The following is a 21,569-nucleotide window of genomic DNA, read 5'->3' as shown; positions in this document are numbered from 1 at the left end:
TTATTTTATTAGCGTTACCCACTGTACTCACTAAGCTCAGCACGAACCAAGCTTTGCTGTAACTGTGCAATCACTCTCTTAAATTATCTTATTAAGATAATTACGAATTCTTCTTCGTTTGCTTTCGATGTGACATTTTTGCTGCAATCCATTTTCAATGTCAATGCAAAGTCACTAAAATTTCGTTGTGATCGTCGGCCGCTACAACTAGAAATATTATAAACAATTCGTATATTAATATAATTCGTATTTCGCAACCGCAAATAAAACGCTAACAATGTACAGAAATCGACATCGGGCATCTTATAGTCGAGCACAATCGGTTGCAGTTTTTGTGTTTGTTCTTTTAGTGCTGCTTTTCATAACTTTCTTGAGAAAGAAATTACGTCAATTCTTTACCTAAATTCATTTGACTGCCTCAACAAATACATATATGAAATTTATAGTTTATATTACTTAAGAATAAATGAGATTATATCAACGAAAATGAATTATTTTACAAGTGCTGATAAGAAACAAATGTTTAGTGATGATAAGAAACCTACTTCAGAAAAAATCTTATCACTTAGTGTCATAAAAGCATGCAAACTTACAATAGGAGGGGCTTGACTTTTTTATTACTGACAATATGACAATATTTGCAAACAACAATTTAGTTTACTTATAAGTTTTACGTGTTATCGCCTAAAAATCGAACACTCCAAACAATGTGAATAGTTTTTAGTAGTCGCAATCATTAGTTAGTTGGAATCAGTCGATGCTCTAAGGTGCAGCGTTAGGCAATTAAAATATGAATTTGGCTGGCAAAAATGTGGTTTACCTTGGTGGATTCGGCGGCATAGGCGAAAAAACATGCAACGAAATTCTCGAGCATCGATTGCAGGTAAGTTTTTGGCCAACAATTTACAAGATATTAGTTTCTTTAACTAGCTTTCTGATTACCTTAGGCGTTGGCTATATTCGACTTGACGTTGAACGAAAAAATTTTGACGCAATGGCAGCTGAAATATCCGAATACTAAAATATTCTACCAAAAAGTGGACATTACGGAAAAATCTCAAATTGAGGAAGCTTACAAGGTGGCTAAAGAACGTTTGGGGCATTTTGATCTCGTTATTAATGGCATGGGATTCTTAGATGATCGACGAATTGTGTTGACTCTACAAATAAATTTGGTAAGCAATCAAAAAATAGATTTCAACACATTTTGAAGTGATCTTGACTTGCAGCTGGGCGTTATCAACAGCTGCCTGATAGCCCTTGAGCACATGGACAAGTCCAAGGGGGGTCGGGGTGGCATGATTGTGAACATCTCATCGGTGGCTGGAATAGAACCAACTCCCATTATGTCAGTCTATTCGGCATCTAAGCACGGAGTTACGGCTTTTACTCGCTGTCTTGCGGTGAATATTCTACTTTAAAGTTCTTTGATATTATTTATACTAATCTTAACTATCTTCTATTGTTTAAGGGTCCTTTTTTCGCATCCTCTGGCGTCAGTTTTGTGACTGTTTGCCCGGGCATGACGGCAACTACTTTGATCAATAATATGGAGGATCGGACTATATATAAATTTGACATACCCCCAGAACTTGATGCTAACAAAATGAAGCGTCAATCAGTCCAAGTTTGTGCAAAGAACATTGTCAAAGTCGTTCAGCAGGCTAAAAATGGATCAGCTTGGCTTCTAGACGTAGGTGAGCTTAAAGAAATCGAGTTTCCTGTGATGTGGATACCCCCCATGGATTCATAGTTTTAAATATACGAATTGCCTTAGAATTCTATAATAATCTTTTCCCGCAACCATGCTTAGACATTATAAAAATAGCATTATATATTTCTTATACATATACTTACTTCCAGCTTCAATGAGCATTCCGTTAATTATAAGAATATATACTAACTAAATGACTTTATATCAAAAAAGAAGAAAAAATACAAATAAAAGTAAACCTTTATCTGTTTAATAACTTTTATTGAGAATTCTCACACACACATTAGATTTATCAATTTTCTAATACATTTATAATTAATTTGTTTTTCTTTTTTGGTTTTTAGCTTTGTTAGTTTTAAGAAAATTCAGCACACACAAAAGTAGTACATACATAATTCAAGTAACTCTTGTCAATCGAACAGTAACAAACAAGACAAAGTATCTTATAGATGCAGATACCCCGGATTCTGTGCGAGCAAGTTCCTTGATTAACATTATTGGCTAGTTTTAGAAACAATATTTTTGTTCGAATATTATTATGTATGCTCTGAGTGTGTCTGAGTGTCTTATGTGTATGTGTGTGTGTGTGTGTATACATTAGTTTTGTTAGTTAAGATTATCATAATAATACATATCTATGGAAATATAAAGACATTTGTTTGTTTTTCCCATTAAACTGGGAGTAGTTCTCATATGTTAACTGTAAATTTCACATCATCACAATTTAAGAATCTCCAACTAATAACACACAATAAATTTCACGCTGAATGAATTATATTTCATTAGTTTTGTACATATTCAAATACATTCGAATGGACATTTTCACACCATCATCATCATCATTATTTTAGGGACTTATTTTGATAGAGCTGAGCTGAGCGTATTCCAAAATGGATTGTGCCAAAGACATTATTAGAATTTAATTGAGAATGGAAATAATAATTGAAAGTTCTTCATTTTTTTTTTAGTATTTTTAGTTCTATTTTTTGTTTGGTTTCTGTATTTGTATTGTCCTCGCCATAACACATTTGATGCGTTAAGATGGAAGATATATTTTTGTTGTATAATTATATAGATATCATATGAGAGATAAACTATTGTAAGTCACTTGGCCAATTGAAAGAAGCGCTCGATTTGCAGCTACTTATGAAGCACTTTAGATAGTTGTTATCATTATTAAGTTTATTACGTTTACTGTAACTATTGCAAAAAGTTTGGATGCAGACATTTATTACTGTACTAGAATTAATCGCAAAAACGTGTTTTTATGACGTGTTCTCACTAACCCTAGGTCACAAGGAACAGAAGCGACTATCAAATACCATAGGCCATATCTATTTACATGTACATTTATCTGTTAGTTTTTTTGTTTAGAGACATATTATTAATATACATACTATTAAGATTGTCTGTAACTAGTTACTGTTTTAGTTTTCTTAATCATAGCTAACTTTCGGGTGGTTTCTTCATTTTGGGTGGTGGTATCATGTAAGTATCTAGGTTTCGGCTCTGATATGTTCACAATATACGTTGAAATTTATGAGGATGAAGAAGGGAGTAAATAAAAATCATAATCATAAAATAAAACAATATAAACATAAATTCAATTGAAAAAAATTTATTGGCAAAAATAAAATAAATTAAATTGTTTGTTGTTTGGGGTTAACAGAACTCGAAAATTGCTTAAGATTAACATTTTTAGTAATAATACAAAAAATACGCATAATACATATAAATAAAATATGATATTTTTTTGTGTATATTTAGATAAGATACAATATAATCAAAAAATTGTTTAGATGCTTTTGCTCGCGGCAATAAAACGAACGGATTTCAGAAGCTTGAAAATTGCTTTCAATTATCATACCTAGTTTGCATATTATATGTAGTATGTTTTTACAATTTCTATAATTATAAGATTACAAAACTCAACTCAACAACGAGAGTTATGAACCCATTGGGTTTAGACTAAAACTGCACCACGTCCAGTTTATGCCCCGAATACCGAGTGTGGTGTCTTTTAAGTACGCTGGGTACGTTGCGGATTAAGGATTGATGGGTGCTCGATTGACTGATTGATTGATTGACTAATTTGGTTTTGATTTCAATTGAGGTGATGCGTGGGCATGGGGAGCGTGGCAAATGAGTGTAAAATCAAATTACAAATACACAAATCTCATTCGCATTTCTCTATCGTTAATCAGTTAGTTGTTTTTGTTTGTTGCTTAAGTATACATAGTTATTACATACATTTAATGCATCATATATAGGAAAAACATACATCTCACATATGTATGCATTGCTTTTCATTAACTAAACTTGGTTTTCGACTTCGCATTAACAACTGAGAAATTAATTTACATCTATCGGTTTAACGAAACACATTTCATTTCTTTTCATTATTCACTGATCAATCAGTTATAAACAAACGATCTTCAATCTAATGACGAATATAATAGGTATGATGGGTTCTTGACTTTTGCTCAAATATTACGAAAAAAAATCCATTGTTAAATTGCATTTGAATCGAAAGCAAACATGGGGGATCATCTGACATTAATATATAATATTAATATATCAATTAAAATATATAGCGCATGTATTACATACGCACATACATACATTTACATATACATATTTAGTTTTTTGTTGTTTTTGTTTTTTTTTTTTTCATTTTCATATAGTATCTATATATAGTAGGGCTTTATGCATGTTTAGAAGCCTTTCGGATCGTCGTCGTCGTGTCATCATCGCTTTACACTAAACGAGTACGAGTACGAATACGAGTACAACGAAAAGGGACATGATTTTAATTTATTTTCAATAAATTTAATAATATAGTACAATAGTTAACAACATCGCACAATAGCGTTATTAAAATTTCTTTAAGAAATATAAACATTCATCCACATACACATATAAATTATCAAACGTATGTGGGTCCCCCTCGCCCAAGGTGCGGGCCACACTTTTTACCCCAAAACTTCCTATTACATACATATTTGTTATCTTTCTTATATTTTCGCTTTTTTGTCATCTTTCAACTTGTTTTTGTTTTTGAGTGTATATATAAAAATAGTGTTTTGATTTGAAAAAGTTAATAATTTAAAAAAAAAAAAATACAAATTAAAAAAAGAAGATATATATATGTATATAAATATTTTTTAAACACACACAAAATATTGTTTTAAGTTTTCAATCGGATCAGCATTTTGCTGCTGCAAGTAAAAATCACGAACCGACCCACTGAGAGACTACATACATTATCAGCATTATGTAGTTTTATGGGGTCTTACAATTACAGATGGTAATAGCATTTTGGCATTTCAATTCTAGTACAATTTTCAGACATAGCTTTACCCTTAATAGATATCAAGTCGAGTTGTCTTTAATCGGTTGACATTGACTGCTCCATCATTATCATCATTCAATTCAATACATCTCTTATCGATCTAAAGATCTATATAGATCTATAGTCTTGCTGTTGATCTTGCTAGGGACCCCTGAACGTAATTCTCTTTTAGCATATCTTTTTTTTTCTTCTTTTTTTTTTGTTTGAACGGACGCAAATTGAAAAAGTTTGTGATCATAAATATTTGTTTTCCTGAAGATCGCCCAACACCTATTGAAATTATGCATAGACATAATTATATTATATATATATATATATATATCAATTTGAAATAACTATCAACTATTTATTTTATTGTTTGTTGTGCTAAAAGGTCGTGGCTAGTTTAGACATCCATTTCATATATATATTTTACATATATATATATTTCTATATTTACTATGTACGAGTTGTGGATCTGTTATAAATCGGAACAGATCAAGCTAAGAAAGAAACCCCAAAAAATTGAAATATAACACGGACTAATTCGGTTCGGCCCGAACATCAATTTAAATAGAACAACTAACATATAAGATAAGTTATATCGATGACAACATTTTATATAGACAATTATATAATAGTTTCTAGTTTCCCAAACCCCATTTTTTTTTGTTGTTTTTCTTTTTTATAAGTTCTTTTTACGATCCAATATCGATCAAGCTTTAAATATTTTTACTAATTGTAGGTTACTTGAAATTCTAGAATTTTAAGCTGTGCGGTGTACAAACCTCTAAAGTGTCCTTCAAATTGTGGACACAACTGTAAAATGATTGCATTATGTTTCCTCCTCAAACTGTGAGTTCGATGAGTTAGTTCCCTGGCTCTGGTTCTCTGCGGTCGCAAATTTAATCCAACTTAATGCCGCTGTCATCTGGATTCGACCAGACCTCAACAATGTCAACCAGATTCTTTTCCAACTCGCTCATCATGCCGCTATCGATGCCACCCTCGAAACTGTCCTCGGACAGCAGCTGTGGCTTTCTATCCAGGATCAGGTGATGTTTCAGTCTTTCGCCTTGGCTTGCACTCGCTGCAACTCCGGCTGCATCTGCATCACTTGTGTTGTTGCTCCAGTAATTGCTCGATGGACTCGTCGCATTCGCGTTCAAATCATTCCAGATGAACACCCCAGCTGAATTCTGTGGATTATACATTGAAATGGTGTCAACAGGTTGCACCTAAAAACTACCTCAAACACTTACCTTATTGGCATTTGGATTGACATTGTCATTGTGCTCGGTTTTCAGCCTGTCATTGAATGCAACGGCATTATCGCCGATTTTCACATCGTTCTCCATCATCCAATTGTTCCAATTGCTCGTCGAGCGTTTGGGACAAATGGGACCGTAGCGACTGTGCATCGATGAGCCAGAGGGAACTTCATAGGGTGACGCATCGTCATCCAGTATCGAATCGGAGCGCACAAAGTTGGCCGAATCCTTATTGTGTGCACTCCAGAATATGAGAGAGCTATTATTATTGTTGCTGTTGTTGTTGTTACTACTATTGTTGCTGGTGTTGGTGTTGTTGTTGTTGCCACTGTTGTTACTAGTGTTGTGGTTGGACCTGAACAGCGGCAGCGGCATCGCATCTGGATTGGTTGCTCCACTATCGCCCATGGGCTTCACCAGCTCCAGGTCTATGTTAACATTACTCGGCGGTTTCTTTTCGTAAAATGAGGTATCAGCTGTTGCGGGTAAAATGGTCGACATGCCCGGTCGATTGGGGTTCTTGCTGGACGACGACGACGACGACGTCGACGACGTTAGCGTCGCTAGCTGCTGTTGCATATACGTATGCTCCCAGGGATTTCCAGGATTACCGCCAGCGGCTAAATGTTGCCCCAGCTTTGTGGGTGGCTGTTCTTTGCTATTCGCTTGCGCATCGTTATTGTTGTTGTTGTTGTTGATGGTGTTGGTGTTGCCAAAGAAGGACGAATGATAGACATCCGTTGGAAGCATGCTGCAAAAGCTTTTGGCATGATTGTGTTGTAGTTGACTGCTATTGCTGTTGTTGTTGTTGTTGCTGTTGTAATTCGGTGGGTTACGTTGCACGCCAGCAGCACCTGCCGCATTGCCAGCATAGTCGCGTGCTGCATTTCGTGGCTGCGTTGGCGCCGGGCCAAAGTTAAAGCGTGGCTCATAGCGTCCAGGTGGCGCAACCAAGAGACCATTCAAAGCCGTGTGCTGCTGCTGCTGTTGTTGTTGCTGTTGTCGAGCAATGGGACTGTGATGTGGATGCATGAGCTGGCCATGCACACCGCTTGGCGACAGATTGTGTGCGACGGCTGGTGGCAAAGGCTCCAAGTAGCCCCTATGCGGTGGCGGTGGTGCGGATGCTTGCATATAGCGTATGGGCGATATGGGCATCATTGGGCCCGCATGTGGCGGTGGGGGCTGCTGCTGTTGTTGTTGCTGCTGCTGCTGCACTTCGTTGCCCATGGGCAACGACTTCTTGCCATTGTTGTTGACCGGCATATTCGGCATGGCCATCGGCATGGGCGATTTGATGTGTTTGCCGCGATTGCGTGCACGATAGCGTTCGACTTCCTCCTGGGAGTGGGCGAATGTGCAGCTGGCGCCTCGTGGACACACACGACGCACGTTGAGATCGCGACACAGACTGATCTTGTACTTGGTGTTGTTGCTGTTCGTTGAGCCGCTAGCCAAACTGCTGTCCTGCGGCTTGCGTACGCCGTGATGCTGCAGGAAGTGGACCAGTCCCATGACCGCATGCCGCACAGCGTCCAGCGCCTTGGACACATCCTCCCAGGGAGCTGTCTCCACACAAGGATCAATGCTGGCTAAGTACTGCAGATGATTGTGCAGTTGCGACAATTTGGCCGGATCGCTGGTGCGTTGCAGCGCTATGACCAGCTCCTGCACCGACTGTGCAAACGATGATGGTGTCTGCAGCTTGTCGATGATGCTTTGCATGTGCGACTTGTGCGCAATGTCGCCGTACAACAGCGACGACCATTGCTCGGGGGCTATGCGCAATCCCGCTTCGGTGGCAATTTGCACAATTTGTGCATCATGCTCTCGCCTCAACGCATCGTAGGTGCGAAACTCTTCCTTCAGCTGCATCAGCGAGGAGTCCGCCTCGCGTTTGGACACCTTAAAGCAGCTGGCGCGATACAACAACTGCACCACATGGCCGATGCTCGTCTTCGAGGCCTGTGGAAAGTGTGGCTCCAGCCGTTGCACCACAAACATAACCAGCACCTTGCGCGACAATGCCGAGCCCTCTTCCAGTGCCAGCAAGACCAGCTTTAACACTTCCTCCTGCATCGCTGGGCCCAGGAATTGGCAGCCGCGTGTACGCACTGCTGCCCACAGATTGGAGCTGAGCTGCTGGGGATTCTGATGCTGCAGTATCAGTTCGGTCACCGTTCGTTCGCCTAGCGAGCGAGCAGCGCGTAAAGCACGCACACGACCCTCTTCCTCCATCAGCTGACAATTGACCAGAGTGACGAGTTTGCGCTGCATGGGTCTTGTCAGCAGATTGCTGCTGTTTAGATTGAGAAATGATTTGAGGTGCAGTGCCAGATCTTCGATGCATTTCTTGCCCAGCTTATAGCATTTGAGTTGTTCGGGCTGCAGTTTCTGTACACTTGGTGCCAGATCGGCCAGCTCCGAGTCCTTGCTGGCCACTGCCTTGCCTCCTGCCACGCCGCCACCTCCATTTCCACTTCCCACCAGCTGCAGCAGTGCATAGTTAATGGGCAAGTTGTCGATCTCCGTTACAATCAATGTCTGCATTAAAGTTCAAATTAATAAGCATAAATAAAGCATAGAAAGAGGTTACTCACCTGATCGAAGGGACATTGGCGATTGTAGAGCGTGGTCAGGCATAGCTTGCATATCGTGTGACCACATCCCAGGCTGATCGGTACACGCTGACTGGCTGCAAACTCATTGCAGCAGATGGGACAGTTCAGAAAGTCTGTCCATGAGGGCGCCTGTATCGGCATGCTGCAATAATTGTAGCACAAGAACAACAACACAACACATATTGAAGTCAATCACATTCATATAAATTCCTATACACACACATATTCATAGATATTTCCGTATGTGTGCAGCAGTTTGTATATAGGAAGAGAACGTTGCGCTTTTTAACTTGTTTTACGATTAACGATAGCCCAACGATAAACACTAACGATACTCCAACCGATACCCCCACCGATACCCCAACAACGTCAGCTGTCGTTCACACATACACATCAAATACAAGTCAGCGTGTGTGTGTGTGTGAGTGTTGAATAGATGTATACATATGCATGTGTTGCATCTGTGTTCGTTGGTATTTATACACAACCATATTGCCACAGTATGTGTGCTTGCCACATACTTATGTACGGCGCATACATTACTACATATGGGGGGCAATTGGAAGTCTTTATTTTTATTTTTTATTTTTTTTTGTAAAGCACCTTCATTATATACAAAAATGTGCACACTCATATATGACTCTATAGAAATATCGCGATTATATGGCCCCCATATATTAACGACAATTGCTACAATGAAGAGAGAAATTTGAACATTGTTTCAACGTCATCAACGTCTCCCGTCTGCTTTCTTTTTCTTCCAAACAAAGACACTTTTTTGTAGTTGTTTGCCCCCCTAACTCCCTCTCAGTAATATTTCAGAAATCCCGTTAAAATGTCGTATGTGCCTATTATATATAACAGACGGTCCTTGAGAGAGCCTACGCAGCAGGAGAGAGGAGGAAGGGGAGCTCGAGCCCCCGTTCCGAGAAATAATGACAAGACAAACGACAAAAAGACTGGAGAGGCAGTGTTACGTTTCACTTTTCACTCGATTTTCAACAATTTGTTTTTGTTTATGCACTGTTTCACTTAAGCACTGTTTTGTTATTGTCAACTCACCTTCAAATTGCACATATTATTGCATTAAATTAAAGGTACGAAGTTTTTATTTTAATTTTCATTTGGCTTTTTGTAAAAATGGGGAGTAGATCAGGGTGACCGCAACTGCGATTTAAAAATATTCCATTTAATGTCGTGAAATATACCCAATATACCAAATGAGAAATTGGTTACAAAATTTTGGAAAATGAAGAAATACTTAAGAAGAACAAAATAATTTTGACTACTTTTTGCTTATAGGTATTTACATCACGCAGTTTATATGTTTAACTTCCTTTTAGCTCCTCAAAATTATAATTTTAAACGAAATGCCTGAGCACAAGTCAGCTGATGGTAACTCTAGACACTTTTGTCGATAGTATCGAACAATCGGCTTATCAGCTGTTTACTCAAGTTGTTATTAATAGTTGCGCGCAACTTTTTGAATATATCTTAAAAGTAATGAAACAAGTACTCATTTTTAAAACATGTAATTTTTATTATTGCATCATTGTACATTTTAACTTGTATTTCTAGTGTGCAGCCCTAAACATTTAATGAATTTTGTTGTAATTGTATTTCCAAACTGACATCATCATACATAATTAATAATCAATCGCTCTTATTATATAGCCAAGAAAATGAAAAAAATGATAATTTTGAAAGCGCAAACGAATTTGGAGATAAAGATAGCTGATAAAATGATCAGGCGTAAATCACGATTAAAATTTACTCGTACATTTGTATATAATTGTGAGATTATCAGCTTGGCTTCATTGACTAATTGGTTTGTTGTACGTTCGTTAACAAAACGAATGCATATATTATATAATTTGTGTGTGTGTGTGTTAAAGTTAATTTGTGCTCACTTTTTTGCTATTGGAGCCATAGCTGGAGCCTTTGCTGATCTGTGTCTTGTTGATTGCCAGTCCCATCAACCAGTAAACTAAAAGAGAAAGAGAAAACAGCATATTAGAATAAAAGCAAAGTCATGAATTAATTAAATTAATTGTTTCTCGTGGAGGCAACGTACAAATTCCAAGCACAGACAATGCTGTGATCAAGCCAATCCAATTGGCAGCCAGCAATGAGCTGATCAGGTAATAGAATATGCACGATAATGAATACGTTGACCAGCCAACAAAGTTCAACAGGCTGCTGAGACGGCGATCGTAGATCTTAAATGGCACTTCCTTGATGCCAGATGTCTTGAAGAAACTGCCCGTCTCATGGAAGCTGTCGATAATGCGATCCTTCTCAACGAACAACTTTTGCAGCCAAGCGGCCGCTTCCTTCTCGTCCTCTGGAATCTGCTCCAATGGAATACGACGCATCAGCAGATAAGGATCCACAGGCTTGCCATTAAGCAGCGAGAGCATCGTTGGTGGCGTCTAAAAAGGGAACACATTGCATATTATAGTTCACACAAAAGAAGTTAAACTAATGCAAACCTTGTCTTCGCGCTTAAAGACCATATTAATATCATAGACCACTGGGCAAATGCCACGCAAAGTGGGCAAGCTGGTGGTGAATCCCTTGGTGCGTGGAATCAAATGATGCTTCAACACAGTCATGCCACGTTCCTGGGCAAACTTGACAGACGCCTCATGCTTTGAGGGTGTGAAGCGTGTGCCTTCGGCATTGAGCAGCAGCCAAGTGGGATCCGGATAGGAGAAGACAATCTTCAGCTGTTTGGCAATGATCTCCTTGTCCTTGTCATAGTCACGATTGAGGAAGACGAACTCGGCCAACCACCAGGCCCAACCCATGCAGGGCACATATCTGATGGCCTTCTTGGCGTACGCTTTGCAGTTGCCCAACACGCCCATTTTATCGGATATCATCCAGCCGGCAAGCCAATCGATTTCATATTGATGATTCATAATGAGCAGCACATTCTCTTTGCCCGCGAATTTCTTCTCATCCTCCTCATCCATATAGACACGCATCGTGCAGCCCGCATACCAATCGGCCACAAAAACAAGCTCTACAAAATGCAAATGATAAAGGGTTAAAGATTGTTTGACCTCTGATTTGAATTGATTGAACTTACGGCAGTAGAAGGAATAGCACAAGTAGTACATCAATTTGCGAAACAGTTGCTTATTGAAGGGCTTCAAGAAGATGTGGAGCAGCAGCTGGGCGAAATTGACGGTCAAGCCGCTCGTGAAGAACGTTATGGCAATGCATAGATGGATCAGTCTCAGTTTCTTCAGCTCCTCGAGCGTAATCATGGTGGTGCTATAGGAAATACAAATGCTTTAGTTCACTTTACTTTTACGTAACAACAACTTAAAATACAGCGCGTTAAAATTCAGATATAACAAGGAAGGTTACAGCCAAGTGTTGACTTTAATAGACCCTTAACTTTTTATGGGTTTAAGCAAAATTTTCCCATTAATAAACTTTAATAGATTTATGGTTTGCTGATATAATTCAGTCTAGAGATATTTATTATTTCCTTTTTTTCCAAAGTGGAACGGATTATTTGGAGCATGAACTGAAACATTTTTAAATATAATGATTACTAATATTTTTAAGTTTACCTCCACTTGAAACAAAAGCGAATGTTTAAAACAAGTGCTCCTAACTTGAACTGATAGTAATAAGCATTAAGAAATCGGACCTGTCCCACAACAATTGCGAATAGATACTATAAACGATTTATGCTATCGCCACTTTATCTCGAAGGGAACAGATAAGGCTACTGTTACTTTACTTCTAAGAGTAGCGAATGCAATTCACACATAAAGATTAATAATTATTATATTGCTATGCCAAACTGACCAAAGTCCGGCGACAATATAACTTCGAGTCATCTCGAAATATGTACTTTAGAACACGCTATGAATGTGTGCTTGCGTGTGTGTGTGTGTATCTACATATACATACATACATTGTATCAGCTTATTTACATATATTACGTATAAAAGATACTTTTCACATGCGTGTTTTTCTTTTATGTTGTGTATGCCCCTTTGCTTGTGTGTGTGTGTGTGTGTGTGTGTAGGAGGCTTTTGTTTGTAAACGTCACATTTCATGGTACAATTACTATTAGTTACACTTTTGATTATCTGTCTGCTTCTCATTATAAGTTCATTGATCTGAAGTCATAGATTTATTTATCTCAGAACGAACCGAATTTAGAGACACAATACAATTTTAGCTTTAGTCCAATTTATAGCAGCCACCCCAAATTCGTAAGCACACGTGTATACGTATATATATATATGCGTAATGTCTATAATAAAACTTTAAATGTCTCCGCGACACGAATTACCTTTTGGCAACGCGTTTTTTGTGCGATTAAAGTTTTGTTTTTGTTAATTATAGTTGTTTTCGTGTACAGCGTGACCGCAAATTGATTTTCGAAATATACTGTGCTACTTCGCATAAGAAATATACCACACGAAGACCTTGACTAGACTATTTACGTTAAGGGTGCTATTGGTGCAGAAAGGCGCGAATATGTAAAGTGGTATAAATTAAATTAAACGAAGTGTGAATTTGTAGTGATTCAAATTAGCATGATATTTTCAATATTATTATTATTACATTTAGCATGCTAATAATCCCTAGTTGATATTGAAATGTAACTAAAAACTATCGCATAACACAACAGCATTAATCGATTAACCAATTTAAATAACATGTATTAACGCAGCCCTGACTGATAAGAACTTGCAGCAACAGCTGTTTGACAACTTGGCGCGACATTTTGAAATCTGACTGAGTTTGTTATCAATTACGAAATTTGACGCTGATTGCCTAAAGCCAAGGCGGCAACCATTTATTGAAGGGCACATTGATAAGATTTTTGATAGAACTAATATCACGCTACCACCAAAAATGAATGTATTTATAATCATAATTACGTATATCTTATCACTTTGACTCATTGATAAATTTTATGTTATCACGGAAGTTAACATTAAGTAAGTAAGTATGAATGTCACTCAGTCGTACGTTTTGTGTTTAGTGCAAAGTGCAAATTTACTTCATTTCGTATACTTTATTTTCAATCCATCATTAAAACTATAAATGTTATATACACACGATATGTACAAGTTTGTTGTAAGTCTCTGAACTCGCTCATTGACGTCATATTCTTTACGATGTATCTCGAATACATGGTGAAATTGTTAAAAGTCTAATTGGTTTTGGGTTTCGCCTGGCCGGCACCATAAGCGGAGGCCTTGCTGATCTTTGACATGTTGGAAACCTTCATAAGCAGCACGTAAACTGTAGAAGAAAATTCAATTAATTAAGTTACTATAAGGTATAAAGTAAGTTTACTCACATAGTCCCAGCACAAAGAGAGCAGTCAAGAGGCCAAGCCAATTGGCAGAGAGCAGCGATGAGAACAAGAATTTAAGAATCCAGAGATTGGCAATCAAAGCAACCGAGACAAAGCAGATGAGCGTGCTGAGACGAGGTTGAAGCACTTTCGAAGGCACCTCCTTGAATCCGGATGTCTTGAAGAAACTGCCCGTCTCATGGAAACTGTCCACCAGACGATCCTTCTCCACATACAAATTCTGCACCCAATCTGCCGCTGCCTTCTCATCCTTGGGCACTTGCTCCAGCGGGAAACGTCGGATGAACATCGTCGGCTCCAAATGTTCGCCACTGAGGACATTTGTGATGGTTGGACGAACCTTGGCATCGCGTTTAAAGACCAAATTCACATCATAGATGGCCGGACAGATGCCACGCATAGTGGGCAAGCTGGTGGTGAATCCCTTGGTGCGTGGAATCAAATGATGCTTCAACACCGTCATGCCACGTTCCTGGGCAAACTTCACCGATGCCTCATGCTTGGCGGGAGTGAAGCGTGTTCCTTCGGCATTGAGGAGCAGCCAAATGGGATCGGGATAGGCGAAGACAATCTTCAGCTGCTTGGCAATGATCTCCTTGTCCTTGTCAAAGTCACGATTGAGGAACACAAACTCAGCCATGCTCCAAGCCCAGCCCAAGATGGGGGCATAGCTCAGAGCCTTCTTGGCGAATGCCTTCGAGCTGCCAAGCATGTGGAATTTGTCGAGCACCATCCAGGCCATCAGCCAGTCAATCTCATAGGTGTGATTCATGATCATCACTCCATGCTCCTTGCCAATATGCTTTGCGGTGTCCTCATCCATAAAGACCGTAAGTCTACCTCCGCCATACCATTCCACGACACCAAGGAGCTCTAGGAATGTAAGGGAAATTAAATAAAATTTCTCTTTATATAAAGTCTGATATTTACTTACGTGCATAGAACGCATAGCAGGGATAGAAGGCGAGCTTGCGGAAGAGAATGGGATTCCAGGGTTTCACCAAGATGAGGAGCAGGAATTGTGCAATGTTGCAGAGCAGACCGCATGTGAAGAATGTGATGGCAATGATCAGATGGCAGATTGTCATCTGCTTTATCTTCTGCAGCTCAACCATGTTGAAACTGTAAAGAAAGAATGACATTCAATACACTAATCATAAAATTCCCATGCTATATAGTAAGCTGATCTAAGCGATTTGATTGCGCTTAAATTTCAGCAAGTAAGCTTGCGAAATGAGAGATTAGCTTGCCTCCAAGCAGACGGACAGACAGACAGACGGACAGACAAACGTATGTTTATAATTATAGCAAGTCAACTGCTTGCTATAATCAACACTTAACTGATTTATTATTCATACATGTATAGCAGATAATTAAATGCAAATTGTATAACCTAGAATTACCTGTATTTTAAGTTACGTAAAACATGAAATAAAACATGAGTTATTTTGCTATTTTTCATTACTTATATCAATGCTACTATGATATATGGTTACCTTTGTACCGGCTTCTAGTACATTTTACTAACCCCCCAATTATCGGGTAGCTCACCTGTTGAATTGTTTGACGAGCTCTATAAAGCGGGAACTGAAAAAAACGAACCGCAATTCCTTTCACAGGCAGCTGCTGTGGTCAACTGAAAACAAACACCGCACAATTTGTGTTGCTTCCCATTCGACGACGCGTTGTTTGATTAACGAAATTAATCACCCTTTTTTTTTCGGCTTTCTTATCAATATTCAATAACGAACCTTCTTCGTTGAGCGCGAGCAGTCAAGATAGAGCAAACTAAAGCACGCTTCTCACATATTTATATATTACGCACACTCCCACACATACACATGTGCGTTATTATATATATTTATTTTATTTTATGACCCTTCGAGGTGGTTATAGTTCAAGTGAACCAAATGCGAATCATTACACGCTCTTAATATGTGACAATACTCTTTTATACATTTTATACATATTCAAATGTGCTCTCTCTCTATTTTTATACCCTGCTACCATTCCGCTAGGGGAAAATGAGGTATGTTGGGTTTGTGCTAAAACAAAGTGCATGTTATGTGTAGGAGAAGTTTTTTCTGATTCTGTGAAGTCCATTTTTATTGTGCTAAATTACCTCAGACTTAAGAGCGGTCCAGTTCAAATATGCAATAAAGAATCCTTTATTAATTCATAAATCCACATATAATCCAATTTGTATTCCTTTTGTCAATTTTATTTTGAAAAATAACTGACATATATTTAAAATATTTTTTATTTGAGAAGGAAGAAAAAAAACGTTATTAAATTTAAGGCAGATGAACGTAGTAAGAATTATAATATTACATTTAAAAAAATAAGTAAAACTATAAATTCACTTGGGAAACAGGGTATTTTGTAGTCGGCCACTCTCAACTAATGCGCTCTCACTTGCTTTTCCTTGTGATGCTTTATGTTGATGAGGTATTTTGGCGTTGTTGTAAAAATTTTCGCGTTAAAAGCAAGCAACGCATTATAAACATTATTAATATAATATATTGTCAAGGAATTAGATTTCGGCGCATACACTTCAATATTTAATCTAGAATTTACTGATCTACGGGTTGAGAGATGCTCACGTCTGTGGCTGGGTTTTTTATGGGTAAAACATAAAATATTTCTTCAAATAATATATTTTTAAAACATTGCAGATAAACTTAACTGCGAAACAACTATAGGTTGGCATTCAAACTGGCGGCAATTCAAATTATGCTATAAATCTTAGAGGCAACATCGAAGTATCGATAGGAATCGATTTTTATGGCAAACTAAATAAAATGCATTCATGATTAATTAATTCAATTTTCGTTAAAAATTGCATGACCGCAAGTTAAATCATCCAACCGGGTTTAAGTTCATATGATTATTGCCTTTCTATCTGCTTCCGCATCTACCCGATAACATCGTAGCACCTAAAAGTATCGATTACCTCAAGCACTAACATTATTGTTGTTTTTGTTAAGTATTTAAACAAATATTATCATAATTATTACACAAACCACTGCAAATTATTAACTTGCATTGGAGTTTGTTTTATTTTTCATACGTCCTGCAATGCAAAATGTGATTTTAGCATAATAAAACAGCAACGACTGTTTTAGAACAAAGCCGTACGTTAACAGAACTACAGCAATGTTATGGCCGCTGTTAATTAACAGGCAAAACACTTGCGCAGAATATACTAATTTTGCCCGTATTTGCCATCCCCCCACTTTGGACGAAAAGACGTCGTCGATGTCGTCGCCGCATATCTTCAATATTTTTGCAATGCTAGAAAACAATTAAAAAGTATTGTTTCATTCGTCTTAATGTTGATTTTGTGTGATTAAAGTGAAAAATAGCTGTTCACCCATCATATTGTGTGCAAAGCAAACGAGTTAAGCGTGGCTAAAAGAGCCAACAAAAAATAGCAGCCAAAACTGCCGGCAGACGCAGACGCTTTTCTTCTTTTTTTTGCGTGTGTGCAAACAGCAAGAAAGAAGAGAACGAAAATTGTGAACAGCGTGTAAGTATTGAAGACAATAAGCATGCAATTAAATGGGTGTTTAGCATGGAAACAATTAATTAATCATTCATGACCAGCATCTGCAGCAAGTATGGCGAACGTGGAAATTTACGATTCATCCAATTCGCAATTGAGTAGCGATGAATACAGTCACGATGAGGACGACGATGGTCTGATGGACGTGGCTGTGATTGGCAAACAGCAGCAACAACAACAACAAACACCGGCCAAACAATCGTCCAAGTCTAACACAACAACAAACTCATCATCCACGGAGACATCGCCATCGAAATCGACCAGCAACGAAACAACACCAAGAAAACTCTCTTCCAACGATGTGATGGAGAGTGTCAAGAAGCCGCCAGATAGTACCGAGCATACACAACGACAGATCAAGCAGATGCAGCGCAACAACAACGCTAACTTGTACTTTAAACGCCGCAGTATCAAATGGTAAGTTGACAGTCCTAATCTCACCAGATCTGGCAACTCTGCAAGGAAGTGAAAGTGACATTTCAATAAAACTTTATTCACTTTGTGACACAGGCTCAATCAACGTGCTGCTAATAAAATAGATTATTTGCTACGCTTGAAGCAAACGTTGCCGAAGCATTTGGACCACGCACGTCGAATGAATGCTTATCGGGCCAAGAAACGGGCCTTTGAGATGGCCCAACGCAACCGCCAACCGCGTCCTTATGACCGCACACCAAGTCGCAGTCGCACACACAGTCGCAGTGCTTCAGCTTCGCCTGAATTGATTTGTCTCGACGACACTGAGAACGAAGATTCACCTGAGAAGCCGGCAGTCGTGCCGCCGCCAACACCACGCAATGATTCGCAACGTGCGCTCATCCAGCTGATGAAGACGCCTCCGCCGACAGCTGCATTTGCTGTGCAATTGGAGGAGGAGCAAGTGGAGGCACCGCCAGCTGAGAATGGTTCGGTGCTCGATGAGTTCCTTACTCTGAAGCCTGCTGTTGCTGCTGAGCCCATCATTGAGGCTGCCGTTTGCAATGATGTCAAAGAGCAACCACAGCAGCAGCAATTGGATCTGACTGTCTTGTCTAGTTACAAAGTGGTGGAAGCCATTGAGCCAGCTGTTGCTGCCAACTTGGAGCTGCCCTTAGAGGAGGCAAATCTGAAGCGTCGTCGTTCGATAACACCGCCGCCAACGGCTGAAAAGCGCGCCAAGCCATTGCCAATAACTGAAGAATTGGACGATGATATTGTAGAATTCATACCCAGTGATATGTCCAAACAGCAACAGCAAGCTGCAGCACCTGCAACGCCAGCACCAGCACAGCAACCGCCGACGCCAATTCAATCGACGCCGCTGCCCAAAGCAGCCAATTTGAACAATTCACTCAATGCTGAGACAACAGCTGCTGCAACGGTGCTCAAATTGGGTTCACCTTACACACTGAACGCATCGCCAGCGTTCTATGGCAAAGAGTTGCCGAGGAAGCCGCAGCTACCAGAGCACGTCTCGCCCATTTCCTACAGCCTGGAGCTGCCGCCAACACGTGTGGAGCACATGGAGATTGATTATGCCAAATCGAAGCTTGAGGCTCTGCCAAATGCTTTACTAAAGTCGGCTAAAGACACTCAGCAGCAATTGTTGCACTCGGAACAGCAGCTGTATCAGCAGCAGCAGCAGCTGGAACAGCAATATCAACAACAGCTGCAGGCAGTCGAGCAGCAACGTCAACTGCAGGCAGCAGCACAACAGCAGCAACAACAACAGCAGGCAGCAGAGCTGCTACTGCAACAACAGCGAGCAGCACAACAGCAGCAACAACACGCAGTAAATCCGCCGCAGCAACAGCAACCGGCAACAACTCAACAGCAGCCACCGCAGCAAATGTTGCCACCGCCACAGCAACCGCAGACGCCACCACGTTCCAAGTCGCGTCCGGCACAAACTCAAACCACATCGCCACAGCCACCGCCGGCGCCATCGCAGCCAGCTGGGCGCAGCAACAAGTCACGCGTGGACTTGAATAGCACCAACAACAGCGATGCAGCCTTCCATGAGCGTGTGCGTGAACTCTACACGGAGCTGGACGAGATTATGACTGATAAGGTGCGCGCTGTGAAGCCAGAGCTGAAAGCCTTCGCCGAGGAGAAGCAACGCATTGACTCGGATATTCGCACGCTGGACAATTTGATTGTCAAAAAGGAGGAGGAGCACAATCGTCTGCTGCACTTGCGTTGCATCAAAGGCGAGTTACGGGCGCGCGTCGAGCGGAAGGAACGCATGCTAATCATGCGCGAGATATTGCCCTCGATACTCAACAAGAACTGTAACACTTCCGATCTCTATGGCATGCAGTCAATGCTGTTGCAGGAGTACAATTCGCCCATGCCAAATCGTTCGGCCACCACGGCCATGGAGCAGCTAATCAATAGAGTGGAGAATGGCATCGATGATGTGAAAATGCTGCGCAGGTGAGTTGAGCTTAGATTAATAAACAGTTGTGCATCTCTAACTAGTATCTTTTAGTGCTTTGGGCATGCTGGAACGCGAGGCAACCGGGGAGGCTCGTTATGAAGATATGCATCCACTGTATCGCAGCAATTCGGTGCCCGTTTTGCGTCCCACATTGCCACCATTGGTCTCCACTGATCGCTCAGCCAATTACGGACGCCAAGGGCCGGTGCGCGATGTGCGCGGCCTCATCGAAGACTATCGTCGCGAGCATCCCGAACAGGTGCCGCTGGTGGGCAAACGCAATAAGGTGCAGCCACCTCCATCGCGGTAAGTAAACGTATTTTAAATTAATAGTGATACTTACCAATATACAGTAAGAGTGTTTATAAATGCATAAATCTGCTGGGCACGAATAACACGCTTAAATTGTCAAAAATTATATTCAAACATTTATGTTTTTTTATAAAGGATTTTCTCAAAGTGTTTGTTAATTCAGTAGTAAAGTAAAATATCTTTAAGAATGGAAAAATCTGTTAGTCTAAAAGTTTGTGCTTTTTATAGAAATATATAAGAAAGCTATAGACGAGTGTGCTCGACTCTGAGACACCCGCTACCCATTTTGAATAAAAGCAAAACAGTGCGATATTAGTCTGAAAATATAGTAATTAATATACAGTATATAAGACACATGCAAATATTTTAATTATGAAGAATTTTTCCATTTAATCATAAGAACATTACTAACAAAGCTATAATGAAATTCAAAATTATTTCTTGCTAATAAGTTATATTTTGGATATAAACAAATATTAACTATCAATCTTTTTTGCAGTTATCAGCAGTTGATCAACGAGTCCAGGCAGCTGACAAATGCTTCGATGAATCTAACTGCGGCTAGCTCGCAGCTTTTGCAGCCGCCCCAACAGGCCAACAATCATTTTGATGGTGAGACGCCACAGAAGCCACTGTACAACAGCAGTCCATTGGGTGCCGGGGGGACGCAATCCAAACAATTCACGCAATCAGTCCAACGTAGATGATGTCCAAGTTAGTCGATGAAATCAATAAATCTTAATTTTGTAGTACAACAAGAGTTCATCATTTAAGCAGTATGGAGCCACACATTCCACACATTATGCGGAGCAGATGCAGGAACTGGTGACGATCGAGAAGGCGCACACCAATCGCACCATCAACAACAATAACCACAGCAACTATAACAATAGAAGCATCGTCTCGTCCACAAACGGACCCCAGGAGCTGCAGCAACAGCAGCGGGGCGGAGAGCGTCGTTGTCAGCACTGTGAGCG

The 21,569-nt window shown here is 39.8% G+C and overlaps 5 protein-coding genes across 10 annotated transcripts; 2 read left to right on the top strand and 3 right to left on the bottom strand.

The window, feature by feature from the left end:
- Positions 1-153: 153 nt before the first annotated feature.
- Positions 154-1,909, top strand: LOC132788699 (alcohol dehydrogenase 1-like). 2 transcript variants are annotated; one of them, XM_060796220.1, is made up of 4 exons: positions 154-883; positions 948-1,175; positions 1,230-1,403; positions 1,472-1,906. In XM_060796220.1, the coding sequence occupies exons 1-4, from the start codon at positions 791-793 to the stop codon at positions 1,751-1,753; spliced, it is 777 nt and encodes a 258-aa protein (XP_060652203.1). In that variant the 5' UTR covers positions 154-790; the 3' UTR covers positions 1,754-1,906. The 2 variants fall into 2 exon arrangements, with proteins under 2 accessions (XP_060652203.1, XP_060652204.1); XM_060796221.1 differs by lacking the exon at positions 154-883 and having other exon boundaries at positions 1,050-1,175; positions 1,247-1,403; positions 1,472-1,909.
- Positions 1,910-1,954: 45 nt separating this feature from the next.
- On the bottom strand, positions 1,955-10,118 carry LOC132788698 (roquin-1). 3 transcript variants are annotated; one of them, XR_009632644.1, is made up of 5 exons: positions 10,000-10,118; positions 8,917-9,079; positions 6,308-8,860; positions 5,834-6,244; positions 1,955-5,336 (listed from the first exon to the last, which is right to left on the bottom strand). XR_009632644.1 is itself a non-coding variant. In XM_060796219.1 (4 exons), exons 2-4 carry the CDS (start codon positions 9,076-9,078, stop codon positions 5,951-5,953), a joined length of 3,009 nt encoding a protein of 1,002 aa, XP_060652202.1. In that variant the 5' UTR covers position 9,079; positions 10,000-10,118; the 3' UTR covers positions 1,955-5,950. The 3 variants fall into 3 exon arrangements, 1 of the variants encoding a protein (XP_060652202.1); XR_009632645.1 differs by having other exon boundaries at positions 1,955-4,474; XM_060796219.1 differs by having other exon boundaries at positions 1,955-6,244.
- A 338-nt stretch (positions 10,119-10,456) lies between these two features.
- LOC132790662 (1-acyl-sn-glycerol-3-phosphate acyltransferase gamma-like) lies at positions 10,457-13,394 on the bottom strand. Its single transcript, XM_060799290.1, has 5 exons — positions 13,259-13,394; positions 12,032-12,219; positions 11,430-11,965; positions 11,012-11,369; positions 10,457-10,924 (listed from the first exon to the last, which is right to left on the bottom strand). The coding sequence occupies exons 2-5, from the start codon at positions 12,210-12,212 to the stop codon at positions 10,833-10,835; spliced, it is 1,167 nt and encodes a 388-aa protein (XP_060655273.1). The 5' UTR covers positions 12,213-12,219; positions 13,259-13,394; the 3' UTR covers positions 10,457-10,832.
- Positions 13,395-13,965: 571 nt separating this feature from the next.
- On the bottom strand, positions 13,966-16,088 carry LOC132790660 (1-acyl-sn-glycerol-3-phosphate acyltransferase gamma-like). Of its 2 annotated transcripts, none has more exons than XM_060799288.1 (4): positions 15,700-15,773; positions 15,231-15,418; positions 14,279-15,169; positions 13,966-14,220 (listed from the first exon to the last, which is right to left on the bottom strand). In XM_060799288.1, the coding sequence occupies exons 1-4, from the start codon at positions 15,756-15,758 to the stop codon at positions 14,129-14,131; spliced, it is 1,230 nt and encodes a 409-aa protein (XP_060655271.1). In that variant the 5' UTR covers positions 15,759-15,773; the 3' UTR covers positions 13,966-14,128. The 2 variants fall into 2 exon arrangements, with proteins under 2 accessions (XP_060655271.1, XP_060655272.1); XM_060799289.1 differs by lacking the exon at positions 15,700-15,773 and adding an exon at positions 15,848-16,088 and having other exon boundaries at positions 13,967-14,220.
- A 1,425-nt stretch (positions 16,089-17,513) lies between these two features.
- Positions 17,514-21,512, top strand: LOC132790655 (putative mediator of RNA polymerase II transcription subunit 12). Of its 2 annotated transcripts, none has more exons than XM_060799278.1 (6): positions 17,514-17,825; positions 17,903-18,278; positions 18,372-20,276; positions 20,332-20,586; positions 21,092-21,306; positions 21,370-21,512. In XM_060799278.1, the coding sequence occupies exons 2-5, from the start codon at positions 17,917-17,919 to the stop codon at positions 21,297-21,299; spliced, it is 2,730 nt and encodes a 909-aa protein (XP_060655261.1). In that variant the 5' UTR covers positions 17,514-17,825; positions 17,903-17,916; the 3' UTR covers positions 21,300-21,306; positions 21,370-21,512. The 2 variants fall into 2 exon arrangements, with proteins under 2 accessions (XP_060655261.1, XP_060655262.1); XM_060799279.1 differs by having other exon boundaries at positions 21,367-21,502.
- Positions 21,513-21,569: the final 57 nt, after the last annotated feature.

Source organism: Drosophila nasuta, chromosome 3 (assembly GCF_023558535.2).
Source record: "Drosophila nasuta strain 15112-1781.00 chromosome 3, ASM2355853v1, whole genome shotgun sequence".
NCBI classification, from domain to species: domain Eukaryota; kingdom Metazoa; phylum Arthropoda; class Insecta; order Diptera; family Drosophilidae; genus Drosophila; species Drosophila nasuta.
The sequence above is the reverse complement of the archived record's forward strand: the minus strand, read 5'-3'. Positions and strand labels throughout refer to the sequence as shown.